Source organism: Oreochromis aureus, linkage group 3, assembly GCF_013358895.1.
Source record: "Oreochromis aureus strain Israel breed Guangdong linkage group 3, ZZ_aureus, whole genome shotgun sequence".
Classification (NCBI taxonomy): domain Eukaryota; kingdom Metazoa; phylum Chordata; class Actinopteri; order Cichliformes; family Cichlidae; genus Oreochromis; species Oreochromis aureus.
The window spans coordinates 78,273,881-78,287,935 of NC_052944.1; the positions used below are offsets into that span (position 1 = coordinate 78,273,881).

A 14,055-nucleotide genomic window follows, 5' to 3' on the forward strand; every position below is an offset into this window, starting at 1 on the left:
GGGGTGTTTCTGAGAAAAGGAAGATGGACAACGTCAAAGATGTTGAAGATCTTGTTGAACTGCAGAGGTGTCAGTCTGCCACAGAGACCACAGAGAATTTAAAAAAACAAAAAAAACTGAACACTTCTCTTAGCCAAACTAGGGCACACCGCAGTGAGTCTCACCAGCTTCAAACTATAGACAACACAAATCAATAAGAAGTTTTATGTGTAGAACTTTAAAGAAGTCAGAATGATTAATTATTTTAAAAGACATTTGGTCTGTTCATTCATAGCAAAAACAAATGAATCTTATTGATGATGCAAACAGTTTTTGTGTGCACCAACATACACAGCATGGCTGTGTTTGATGTCTAATACACTGGAAAACGTGTGAAGTATTCAAAATTCAAAAACACCACTGACAGCTGGTCCATATGAAGCTCTGAGACTCATCCTGAATCACTGCTGTGTTTAAAATCATTTAGCTACAGCGTTTTCTACATTATCATGCTGACTGCTCTGTTGATTTGGCCTAAATACACTTGCTGATCTTGTGTTATTCTGTAACGACTCTTTAAATTGTAAATTTGGTTATACATAATAATTTAGCACTTCCATCTCATGCTAGCCAGAATAACTGTGTGTGTTGTGTGGGAGTGCCCTGTTGTCCCTCTGACTACAGCTGGCATGCATCTGAGGAGCCAGTGCATAAATACCACTTAGAAATCAACCATAGTGATGGCTTCAATATTGTGGTGAACATAGGTGTACATGTGTGTGCTATCTTGATGCATGCTCAATCATCCAGGTAAGTAAATCTCCAAGAGTTCATCTGGACGTGCCGTTTTGAAAACGCTACATCCAGATGAACAGAATCAACGTTTGGAGATGTGTGTGCTATGTTATTTGACTTTGTTCATATTGACCTTTATAAACAGCAGATACTCTCCACTGTTTTTCCACTGTTTTTCTCTCTTTCTCTGCTGAGAAATTCAGCGTGACTACAAAGAACGGTGTGTGTGTGTGTGTGTGGGGTGGGGGGGTGGGGGGTGGTGGTGGTGGGGGGCTGTTCAGGGGAACTCCAGGGTGGGAGATGTTATCTTGTTTAAGTGCACACTGACACACATCACAGAGCACTAAAACTTCTCACAGCATGGACGACATACCTGTCCAAACTCACAGAGCAGTGAGAAGTCTTACGAGGTTCAGACTCTAGAAAACAAGAATGAACAACAGGAAGTAGCTGCAGCTGTGCTTTTACATGTACAACTTTAAAGAAGTCAATATGATTAATTGTAGTAAAGGACATTTGTTCTGTTCAGTTAAACAACAACATGTAATTGTGAGGCGAGTTTAAATTGTTATATTTTCAGTAGGAACTAGTACTTAGTAGTAACCAGTTAACTTATGCACACAGAATAATTACGAGGTCTTTATTTGATCCACCTGTCTCAGCTAATTACAGACCTCTGTGCAGCATTCAGTACTGTCATCCACAATATTTTTATGAGCTTCTTGGATGAGAGGTGATGAGGGATGAAACATCATCAAGAAACTTAAAGAAGTCACGTTGTTTCTTTTCAAGCTTGTTAGACTCTGATGACCTGGATGACTGAGAACTTATACAGACACACTCTTGTGTCGTGGTTGCATTAAGATAAATCCAGTTTAACCCTTGTATGGTGTTCGGGTCTGTGAGACCCATGCCATTTAGAGGCCGTTGCCCCTTTAGGCAGTATATACCATCAAAACCTGCAAAATATGGTATAAGGATATGTACACTTGATTAGAACTGATTTTATTTTTTTATAACATTTTATTGACAAAAACGAGAAGCACATTAATTCATAAATGTGATCGAACAAAGGTAAAGGAAAAAAATTAACCATGTTTGCTGTTCACATGGCTCGTAATTGGGATAAAGTAAACATCTGTTGAGTAATTTAACATAAAATTGTTTGATAGTGTTAATTGGAAAGTCAAAACTCTAGCGGGTCCACCAGACCCATGAACACTGGCTGAGTAACAAAAATACGAACACCATACAAGGGTTAAGTACAAATACAAATGCTGCAGTCTATGTGTCTTTAAATGCATAAAGAATCAATAGAAATTATGTAAATAAATCAGAGTGATTTCAGAGTTAAACTTGGGCACCAACCCAGTAAAATGTTGTCCACATTCAAATTTAGATTCTTTTATTATCATTCAGTCAGTTTTGCCTGGATGCAGATGTACAGGGTTTTACTGTTAATCATCCAAACCATATATAATGTTCTTATTACCCATTATATACATATCCACTACATAATTAGTAAGAATCAGCCCTCTTAAATTTATATCTAATTCTAAAGATCATCCAAAAACCAAGTCTAAATTATTTAATGAGACAAGAGTGAGAAAACTCCTTTTAATCGAAATTATAATAATTACAAACAACATCTTTACAATACTTTACAATTTCTTAAATAACTTCACTTCTGCTTTTCTGTGCTTCTAGAAGCAAATCTTATCACTCAGCAGCCATCTTGGTAACACTACTGGGGAGAGAGCTGAGTAGTTCTGGGTGGCTGTAGCTCAGGAGGTAGAGCAGATCATCTGCTTATTGGAAAGTTGGTGGTTCGTATGTGTGAATGTTAGCTAGAAAGCACTTAAAGGGTTTCTGTTAATGGGTGAATGTGGCATGTTGTATAAATTGCTTTGGGGCTCCAGTAGAGTAGAAAGGTGCATATAAGAATCAGGCCATTTATCATTTAGCTAGTTTACTGCAAAAAGTCAAAATTTTGTAACAATCTTGTAACTTTGAACCAAGTATGTTTATTTGATTTCTAGTCAAAACAATCTCATTACACTTAAAATAAGACAGCTACAGAGTAACATTTCAGTAAGATCTACAGGAACTTGTTTTTAGACTGTGCATCATGAAACTAGACAATTTTCACTTATTCTATTGACAGATTTTTTTTTTTTCACTTAATACAAGATATTTTTTGCTTTAAATAATGCTGTGTTTGGAGTCTATGGTAGTGGACAAAATGCTAACACTGAAGCTTCATAAGCAAAACAACAGTATAAAAGACAATATACCAGGTTGATGTAGCTACTGAAAAGACACCTGCTGGTTTGTAAAGACCACATTTAAAGACAGTTTTAGCATTTCTGTTGTCACCATCTTGGCTGCAAACAAAAACAATGCTTTGAGGAAGGGTGGGCCTAAATATGAAACTTCATGCTAATTCACTAATGACTTGTGATTGACAGCTCATTACACAATGAGCATACAGCTCCTTGAGAACTGACTTCATTTTGTATTCAGTAGGATGCACAGTGAATAAGTGGGCACATAAACTCATGAGGAAAGAGTTTACAGAGGTCGTGTCAGAAAATAGTTTTGTAAACTTCTAAAGAGACAGAAATCCATTTGGTTTCACTCAGAGAGAAGGCAGGATTTCAGTCAAGTTGAGACTGGCTGCTCTGGACTTCTTTATGTTTCTTGAGGAAGTCCAGAGAAGAAGCTTCTCAACTGAGCTGCGTCTTCAGTTTTAAAAGCAATTGGCGAAGAGTCCTAGATTTTTTAAGCCCTATTGGGAGTGTCCTAAGAGGGGCTTCAACCCACTACTGATAAATTGCAGTCATAACCCACCGCCTCTGTTCAATGATGGACGTTCACAGTAGACATAGATGGCTTCGTTCACTCTTCTTTCAAACCCTCTGATGTCTCTGTCCAAAATGTGAACATTTGCCTCCTCGAAAGAGTGGCCTTTGACCTTTGGATGCAGATAGACAGCCAAGACTTGTCACATCGAGGTGGCTCTTCTATGTTGTGCCATGCGTTTATGAAGTGGCTGTTTGGTCTCTCCAATGTACAGGTGACTTGCTTCATTTTTCCAACTTGAAGATATGTCCTTGTTTTATTGTCTCTGATCAAACCCAGCAGGTAACACACAGGTCATAATAAAACTCTGTGCTTATATTATGTAGGGATGTTTAGCTTGCTTTAGAGTTTAGAAATGTGTTAAGATAGAATGTAGAATTATTGTAGAGACACTGCCCTCAATATAATAAAGGCCTGATTGTGTCGTGAGCTTAGAAGTAGATTTGTAACTGGATAACTGTGGTCTGGAGGGGAGATGGTATTTATGGCCCCTAGGAAGAGACACATACCCACAGTGTTTTAACTGATATACTCCCACACCTATATGCACACTCACTTACGGGCACGCGTATATCAGCTATGCACACACAGTCACTCACGAGCACTCACATAGACAGGCGGGAACGCGCACATGTAGGCATTCACGTGCTCGCACACACACAAGTAAAAGTAGGTAAACATAGCACTTAGTTTATGGCACCTCGTAGAGGGATTAGAAGGGGGGTCACTTATACAAAACTGCATGTAACGGACAAAGGGGTTGAGATCTGCAGAGAAAGTCCGGGGTTCTGTACATCTCCCTTCTAGAAGGTATAATCAATAAGTGTGTATGAATAAAGGTATTGTTAAATTGATTACTGAGTCCCGGTGTTCTTTCTGGAAGTCTGACGAATCTACGAACCGGGGTGAAACTGCTTTTGTAACAATTACAAACCAAGCCACCCAAGATTAATGATAAGTAGGCTTATCTACATTTTTAATATGAAAAGTATAATACGAGAATTCCCACTTTACAAAAAACTGGCTTGTCCTTATTTCTTCTTAAGCTGTGTTGAAAATACATGCACAAAAAAAAAATTATTATTCATGAAATGTATCAAGTTTAGTTTTAGCAAAGTGCATCTATAAATGAATGGAATGACAAATTTAAGAAAGAACAACAGAACAATAAAATGAATTAGGTAATTAAAAACGTTTATGATCTGTTTTTTCTTTTATGTTTTATGTCCTCTGTTCTCTTTGATCTGTTTTAAACCATACCATTAAAAGGTTGGCTATTAGAGAATGTTAGATGAAATAAATGTTAAAAAAACATTTGTATATGGAATTTTCTTTTTTTATTATTACTGGGCATATTTGTTTGTTTATATTTGTTGTTTTGGAAAATTGTAACTACTACTACTACTAGTCAGTTAAAGATTTGTGTATTCACAGATTACACAGGATTGGTGAATCCCAACACCACACACACACACACACACACACACACACACACACACACACACACACAAATACACACAATCACCACTAAAAAAGAAAAGAAAAAAATTAACTGTGCATCATCTGATTGGGTCTTTTTGATGATTTGATATTTTAACAGTGCTGTATGTTATGTCATTTATGATGTCATCTTCTCCAGCTTCTTGTTCTGATGGAAAGATGAACAAAATAATAATGGATTGCATTTATATAGCGCTTTTCGGGACCCCTCAAAGCGCTTTACAATACCACTATTCAATCACTCTCACATTCACACACTGGTGGAGGCAAGCTACAGTTGTAGCCACAGCTGCCCTGGGGCAGACTGACAGAAGCGAGGCTGCCATATCGCGCCATCGGCCCCTCTGGCCAACACCAGTAGGCGGTAGGTGAAGTGTCTTGCCCAAGGACACAACGACCGAGACTGGCCGAGCCGGGGCTCGAACCGTCAACCTTCCGATTACAAGACGAACTGCCAACTCTTGAGCCACGATCGCTCCGCAAAAATGAACAATTTTTGGCCCTGACTTAATAGAGCCTTATTTTCTGAAAATAGCAGCTGATTATATTGCACAGCCTCTTACGATCCTTTTTAATCTTTCAATTCAGAATAATGAAATCCCACTTGTCTGGAAGTCTGCTTTTGTTACGCCAATATTAAAAGGAGGCGACCCGGCCATTTTGACTAACTACAGGCCAATATCAAACTTGTGTGTTTTGGCAAAAGTCCTTGAATCTCTTGTTAGTGAGCAATTAAAAGAGTTCTTGTACTCTAACGAAATTCTTTCAAAACTACAATCTGGGTTTAGAAAGCAGCATAGTGCTGTCACGGCTGCCACAAAAGTGATAAATGACATACTTGTTGCTCTTGATAAAAAGCAGCACTGTGCTTCTCTTTTTATTGATCTATCAAAAGCCTTTGACACTGTGGATCACGCCATTTTAAAGCAGAGGCTGCTCTCGTCAGGGCTGTCTAGACATGTTGTTTCCTGGTTTACTAATTATTTGAGTGACAGGACTCAATGCACTAAATGTGAAAATCTGTGCTCAGAATTTCTGAATATTCACACTGGGGTGCCACAGGGTTCAATTTTAGGACCTCTGATGTTCATCATGTATATAAATGACTTGGGACAAAATGTGTCCAATGCCAGTATGCATTTTTATGCTGATGACACAGTTATTTATTCCTTTGGCTCAAACCTCGAAAAAGCAATACAATCCTTGCAGAAAGCTTTTGACGTGGTTCAGCACACACTTTTGGAGCTGAAATTGGTTCTTAATGCTGATAAGACCAAGCTAATGTTGTTTTCAAACATGAAGAACTCTTCTCAAATTGTCCCTGTGGTGTCCACTCTTGAGGGTGACCTCATAGAAGTGGTCCATACGTATAAATATCTTGGCTTTCTAATTGATGATTCTTTGACCTTTAAACCTCACATAGACAATCTTGTGAAAAACTCAAATTAAAATTGGGATTTTTCTTTCAAACAAATTTTGTTTTTCCTTGAGACAAAAAAGCGTCTTGTGAATGCTACATTTTATCTGTTTTAGATTATGGTGATCTGCTGTATATGAATGCTTCTGCCCAGTGTCTTCAAAAGATCGATTCAGTATATCATGCTTCTTTACGGTTTATTACAAACTGTAGGGCTTTGACCCATAGTTGTGATTTGTATGTTCGTGTGGGGTGGCCTTCGTTGTCCTCCAGGAGATTTGATCACTGGTGCATCTTTATTTATAAGGCCCTGCTTGGTCTAATGCCCACTTACATTTGTGATCTGCTCACACGGAAAAGCACTGTTTCCTATAGCTTGCGTTCAAGCGATCTTTTGTTGCTTAATGTTCCATTTGCCAGAACCGAACTGGGAAAGAGGGCTTTTATTTATGCTGCCCCATCCACATGGAACAAGATGCAAAAAGATTGGAAGATAGCAGATCTTATTTCATTAAATGCTTTTAAGTCTAGATTGAGAGAGTCAGAGAAAATTGTTGTTTAAAATGTAATTGTTATTTTACAATATGTATGTAACTTTGTAATTTTTAACGTGTTGTCGCCTCTTGGCCAGGACTCCCTTGAAAAAGAGGTTCTTAATCTCAATGGGATTATTTTTCCTGGTTAAATAAAGGTTATAATAAAAATAATAATAAAAATATACATTTAAAGGCCTACAGTGGAAAATACATTTAAGTGAACTGCAAATGAGGTTGAAACATGACTGTAGAAAACATAGACATAGCCAAATGATCTTATTCACCCCTGGTGTATCACTGCTTTATAAACTGGTTCAGCTGTTTCCTTTCTCATACACTTTATTCTAATTACTAACTTTAACTCTAAAATTGGAGCTCAATGACATGACAGCTTTGACTGGCAGGTGCAGTCACGGGTTAAGTTATGAACCTCTATTCAAAAATCGCACATAATGCGGAGACACTGAGACGAGGTCCAAAATGGACTTTCTAGCTTTGTGGTGGCTGTAGCTCAGGAGATAGAGCAGGTCATCTCTTAACTGAAACGTTGGTAGTTCAATCTTTGGCTTCTTAGTCTGCATTCAGAATATCTTTGGGACTATGTAATAGTCTATATAATAGACCATTTATGTAATAAATAGTCCATTTACTTTCCAAAATCTCTACTGACTATTTCAAACTGATAGCGTGAGGTGTTCTGTGGTAAAAAGAAAACTGGGAGAAGGATATTGTTAGATTTTTGATTTCTAAGCGAATTAATGATTAACATCCTTACCTGCCTTAAATGAGCAGTCAGCTGTGAGAAAGGAAGCCAATGTCAGCGAATCCATTTTCGAAAATCAATTTACCTTTGACAGATGCGGCGGCGCCTCTAAATCACATGACCAATTTAGGATGGCACAGCAACAAGATACAGCGACCCAGAGTCTCCTTTTCAACTTGTCTTTAAAGTGCAGACTTCAAACTATATACCAGTTTTTAAGTTTTGTCAATAGGCCACGTAAAACCAGAATTATGATAAAAACATTGACGCAGTAGGGGTTTTTTTTCTGAATAAAACTGTTGTATTTACTGTGCGAAGGAATACTAAAAACTGTGTTTTCTAAGGACAGCGCTAGCAAGCACTCTCTGTAGTGATGTGTGGGTCGCTTCACTCCGCACGCGAGCCTTGTGGTTTGCGCTGGGCAAAGGGGGGAGGGGCGGTAGTTACACTCGCAGTAGCACAGAAACAGAGCGGGAGGGAGAGAGAGAGAAAGAGAGCCAGGGACAACAACGTCACATTAGAAAGGTATAGTAATCATCCACAACTATTTTCAGTTGTGGATGATAAAGGATTCAGAAAGTTTATTCATGCAGGCCCATATGACAGAGAATGTGCATTTTTGTTTTCATAGTTTAATTTATATTTAATTGTGTTGTGGTTTGCAGTGTTTTGTGTTCTTTCACTTTAAATTTGTTTAAAAGGAAAAAGCTGAAAATTTAAATAGTTAAAAGTTGAAATGTAAATAGTTGGTTTTTGTATTATATGATTGATTTATTACATTTTATGTGGAGTGAATAAGTAAAAGTATATTTACGGTGGCCCCTAGAGACAAAGCACGTACAAACTCCAAAACACATAAAAACTCCATAGTACTTACAAACCCCAAAGCATGTAATAACCCCAAAGCACGTAAAAACTCAGAAGCATGTACAAACTCCAAAAGACGTACAAAACACAACAGAAGTGCTCCAGGATGCAAGGGGCAGTGTTGAGCTTTTGTTACCTAGTGGGTACACAAGCCAGGAAGTACCAAAGACCCGATTTGGTGTGTGGTAGTAACAGGTAAATGAACATTTTTTTTTAAATTTTTTGAATATATATGAGTGCTTGTGTATAAATACACAAACAATACACATATGCTTTCAATTGTGTAATTAAAATGATCTAGGCGGCTCTGTTTTGGAAGTTCAGTTAACGCAAGAAATGTGCTTTGGAGTTTGTACGTGCTTTGTCTCTAGGAGTCAACGTATATATTTATATATAAACATATATAAATAAAACCACTTTTTTTTTTACATTAGTAATTCCTTTTGTGCATAATGTTATATTGTTGTTAATAATAAATTAATTAAAGCAACAAAACAACCTGAAGAGCCGGTTGGGAGCCGAAACTCAGTGGAAAGTTACTGAGACACTGTTGTTTAGACTAGAATGAGAGCGCTTCTGTAATAAAACAGGGGCACACCACCTTTTTGAGATCCGCTGCAGCGTGTCATGCAGGATGCATCTCCCTTCTAGAAGTAATAAAGTGTTAAATGGTCTACTGAGCAGTGTTTTGTCTTCCATCAGATGCCTCTGAGGAATCAAAAGAACTCGGTGAAGTGTTGATATTCACATCAGTCTGTTTTTTGAAGGCTTTCCCTTCTCAGAATAACACCTGGTGTCCACATATATCTGTCAAAATCAATAAAAACTTTATATTAGCTAGTCTAAGGAGCTTGGAAAGAAAAGCATCTGGACTTCTTTAAGGTGCTTGAAGATGTTTTACTTCTCATCCGAGAAGCTTCTTCAGTTCTAGACACCTGTCTTCAAGCAACTTAAAGAAGTCCAGACGCTTTTCTTTCCAAGCTCCTTAGACTACAATGGCCTGGATAGAAGCTTTAGTATTGCCCCCGCCATTTGGGGGAGTTCTGCTAATGAATGCTCTTGTTTCTTCTGTGTGTTTTGTTGTATATCTTTATAATCTAATTTTTATCCATCTTATGTCTTTTATACTGATGATTACTAACTATTCCGGTTAATACAAAAGTATTAGAATTTTTTAGGTAGTTTGAATCTTCTGAATCAGCAGATCTCCATGTGCTGGTCTGAATCTTTAGGTGAGCTCAGTCTATTTTAGACAGTCAGCAATCTCAGTACTGAACTTTAGAACTGGGTACAGTAGTTACTCAGCGTGAGTACATTACTCCTATCAGGTCTCTGGGCCTGCTTGATCTGTTCCCAGGACATGGCTCAATCAGAATCACAGCGGCAGATTCCTAGACCTGGATTGGTGTTTGGGTTTGTGCATGTGAATGGAAACAGACACTGCTACACTGTTGAGTAAAATATTTGGATCCATTGGATTTAGCTTGTTAAGTTTCAAATGTTTGCATGATCAGAGTTCAACCAAAAAGAAAGAAAATAGTCAGAGATGTTCTCAAGAATTTTTCTAATTATGTTGTAATAAAGATTTTAATCGATCATTAAAATGTTAAATGTTTAATACACACCTGCATCTGCTTCATGTTTATTTTCTATTTTTAAATGTAGATCAAAAATAGAAATGCCATTTGTGTAAAATATATTCTGTATGTTGGGTCGTTGCATTTGAATAATGCCGACAGTGTCTGGTGGGTTTACAAAAGCAGAGGGAGACAGAGTTTAAACACAAACACCTCTTTCTGTGTCCAGGACTGCAGCAGAAACAGCATTAAACTAGCTAACAGGAACGCACTTCAAACATGTTGTTCAGTTTCCCATTTACTGTATATGCTGTGCCACGGGTCATCCTGTCATCTAAGACCAGGGTCCAAGGTTCCACAATAAACTCACATTTATTTTACACAATCAGATCATCAGATGAAATAAAAACCTTTTACTTTGACTTAGCTGCTTCAGCTTCAACGTTTATGGGTTATTGTAGATAAAGATTGATTTTTATGGTGCGATTCAAAGCTCAGGAAGTGCAGAAACAGCTCAGCAGTTAGTGACAGAGGAACTCTGAAATTCATCATGACTTAAATATTGACACCACATGTATACTGAAGCTCAACAAACTCAGCAGATCCAGAAATATCTACCCAGAGTCCAGCACGTAGGGGCTGAGTGAAGGTGGTCTGGACTCTGTGAATGAGAGTCATGGTTTCAGAGACACTGTAGAAGCACAGAATACCGCCACTGTGATCGAGGTACACCCCGACTCTGGAGCACTGAGGAACTGAGAGGAAAGTAATGATGTTGTTGTGCCGGAACTTATAACTATTGCAGTCACACTCTAATGACCAAGATTTGTCATTGTATCCAAATTCACTATCATTTCCTGTTCTGTTAATACAATTGTATGCGACAGCTATTGAAACAAATCTTTTCCATTTCACCTCCCAGTAACAACAACCAGTCAGAATCTCTCGGCTAAGTACCTGAGAGCACTCTCTAAATCTCTCTGGATTATCTGAATATGACAGTATGGTATACCCAAATGTTACTCTCCTGTGCCCCTCAGATAATAACAGCTCTCTGTGTGCTGTGTTTTGGTCCATGGTGATTCTCTTTGAATACTGGAGAAACTCAGCTCTGGTTGTGGGCTCTACTGGTGACAGAAAAGATTGTGGTGGTGGCACCAAGCATGGTTGCTGTTTCACTAAAGTTCTGGACTCTGTTGGAGGCTGGAGGGACGGTGGTGGTGGTGGCACCAACCATGGTTGTTGATTCACCAAAGTTTTGGACTCTGTTGGAGGCTGGAGGGACGGTGGTGGTGGTGGTGGCACCAACCGTGGTTGTTGATTCACCAAAGTTCTGGACTCTGTTGGAGGCTGGAGGGATGGTGGTGGTGGTGGCAAACATGGTTGCTGTTTCACTAAAGTTCTGGACTCTGTTGGAGGCCGGAGGGATGGTGGTAGTGGTGGTAGTGGCACCAACCGTGGTTGTTGATTCACCAAAGTTCTGGACTCTGTTGGAGGCTGGAGGGATGGTGGTAGTGGTAGTGGTGGCACCAACTGTGGTTGTTGATTCACCAAAGTTCTGGACTCTGTTGGAGGCTGGAGGGATGGTGGTAGTGGTGGTAGTGGCACCAACCGTGGTTGTTGATTCACCAAAGTTCTGGACTCTGTTGGAGGCTGGAGGGATGGTGGTAGTGGTGGTAGTGGCACCAACCATGGTTGTTGATTCACCAAGGTTCTGGACTCTGTTGGAGGCTGGAGGGGTGGTGGTAGTGGCGCCAAGTGCATTTGTTGCTTGACTAAAGTCATTTGCTGTTCTGTTCTCAGTAAAGTCTCCCCTTCGGTCAGTAATACCTCAGACCAGTCCTGACTCAGGATGCACTGCAGTTTATTTATGAGCTTTGACACAGCTGCCGTCACCTCTTGGAAGTAGCTCTGAGGATGGATGTTGATGCTGGCTGAATGTGTGGATTCACTGAGTCCTGACAGTAAGGCGTAGCTGAGGAGAAACTGGCCATGATCCTCTATATGTGAGAGCTGCTCCAGTTCAGCATCTCTCCTTCTGAGGTCAGTTAACTCCTGCTGGAGCTTTTTCTGAAGCTCCTTGGCCCGGCTCAGTTCAGTTTGTTGCTGGAATCTGATCTGCTGCTGCACGTCAGAGCTTCTTTTCTCCACCAATCGGTGCAGTTGGTTGAACATGGTCTGGGTGTCCCTCATGGCCTTATCAGCAGAGCTATCGATGGCCTCCATCTGCTGCTGAAGGAGCTTTGTGTGTTTTTCTTTGTCCTGGATTCTTTGCTGGATATCGAGCCTCCTTGGCCCAAGCTCTCTCTGCCTCTCGGCCCTCTCTGCTATCGCTGACACTGTGTCGTGGCCACTATGTTCCTCCATAGCACAGACGGAGCAGATGCACTGCTGATCACTGCAACAGAAGATCTCTTTCACTTTACTGTGAACAGAGCACAAGTTCTCCTGGAGCTTTGCCAAGGCTTCCACCAGCTTGTGTCTCTGAAAATTTGGTGATTCATAGTGAGGCTGAAGGTGGAGCTCACAGTAAGAGGCCATGCACTGCAGACAGGATTTGGAGGCTTTAAGCTTTCTCTCTGTGCACACGTCACAAGCCACATCTCCAGGTTTAGCATAATGCTGAGGATTAGGAGCAGCTTGGAGTACATTTTTCTTCAGCTCTTCCACTAAATCTGCTAACATGGTGTTTTTCCCCAAGACTGGCCTTGACACGAAGGCCTGTCTGCACTGAGGACAAGTGTAGGTTCCCTTCTGATCCTCTGCATCCCAGTGGCTCCTAATACAGCTCTTACAGAAGCTGTGCCCGCAGGAAGTAGTCACTGGTTCGTTCAGTAGATCCAAACAGATTGAACAGGAAAACCTCTCCTGGTCAAGCTGAAGTCCTCGCTCAGCCATTTTCTCCTTTTTACAGCAGACAAAATGTGAATCTGTTCCCTGTGCTCTGGTTTAGATATACAGTGAACAGAACTCTTCAGCACCTCATCACAGCAAACAGATGTAGGATCTCTGAGAGAAAACAGCACCAATAAGTAGACAGCAAGGGGAATAAACAGAATTTATTGCCTTCCAGTAAGAGGAGCGGCTTCAGCTCTGACTGTTAGTAATAAACTTGAACTGATAACGTTTCTAGACAGATTCCTTTGTGTAGCAAACTAAGAAATCATTCTTAAAAACAAATAACGCTTTAATCTAGTCAGGAACTGATGTTAGTTTCAAGCACTGAATACTAAATGGAATCATTATTAGAATTTTAACATAGTGATGTTGGGTAAGGAAAAGATTTTATTGCACCTTAGAGAAAACCTTTGCTCAGTATCATTAGAGGACTAACGTCATGATGAATGTTAAAAAGGTGACATTGGAATAACTCTGACCCTTTAATTCTGGTACAGTTATAGACAGACTGACTATTGCCCTATTACCTGGTACCCGTACTCTCAAACCATACAGGACACCTGAAGGAATGCAGTTCTACAAGCTGTCAAAGTCTACAAAGCACAGGTGGAAAGTCCCGTGCAACTCCAAGTGACTTCCTCATAAGTGACAGTATCCATTCATGTCGAATGACTGTCATCCACATCTTTATGTGGTGGATGGTAATAGAACCCTATACATAGTGTGTTTGGGTCAACCAGCATGCAGTCTCTTTCAGTTGTACCTGCTTTTTCTTCCTTACCTTCTTTTTTGTCTTATACTTCGTATTTTAGAGTGTTTGTTTGTTTTAATACCTTTCTTTTTTCTTTCTCCAAGATGGCA

General features: G+C 39.7%; 1 protein-coding gene across 1 annotated transcript; it reads right to left on the minus strand.

Moving 5' to 3' along the window:
• Positions 1-10,851: 10,851 nt before the first annotated feature.
• LOC120434366 (E3 ubiquitin/ISG15 ligase TRIM25-like) lies at positions 10,852-13,194 on the minus strand. Its single transcript, XM_039602339.1, has 3 exons — positions 12,144-13,194; positions 11,476-12,027; positions 10,852-11,420 (listed from the first exon to the last, which is right to left on the minus strand). Exons 1-3 carry the CDS (start codon positions 13,192-13,194, stop codon positions 10,852-10,854), a joined length of 2,172 nt encoding a protein of 723 aa, XP_039458273.1.
• Positions 13,195-14,055: the final 861 nt, after the last annotated feature.

What these genes read in the sequence shown, in the direction of transcription:
- LOC120434366 (XM_039602339.1), bottom strand. Translation starts at nt 13,194, where the DNA reads ATGGCTGAGCGAGGACTTCAGCTTGACCAGGAGAGGTTTTCCTGTTCA. An exon ending in TAAACTGCAGTGCATCCTGA is followed by an intron (nt 12,028 to 12,143) that starts GTCAGGACTGGT and finishes CCACCCCTCCAG; the next exon opens with CCTCCAACAGAGTCCAGAAC. An exon ending in CAACAGAGTCCAGAACTTTA is followed by an intron (nt 11,421 to 11,475) that starts GTGAAACAGCAA and finishes TGTCACCAGTAG; the next exon opens with AGCCCACAACCAGAGCTGAG.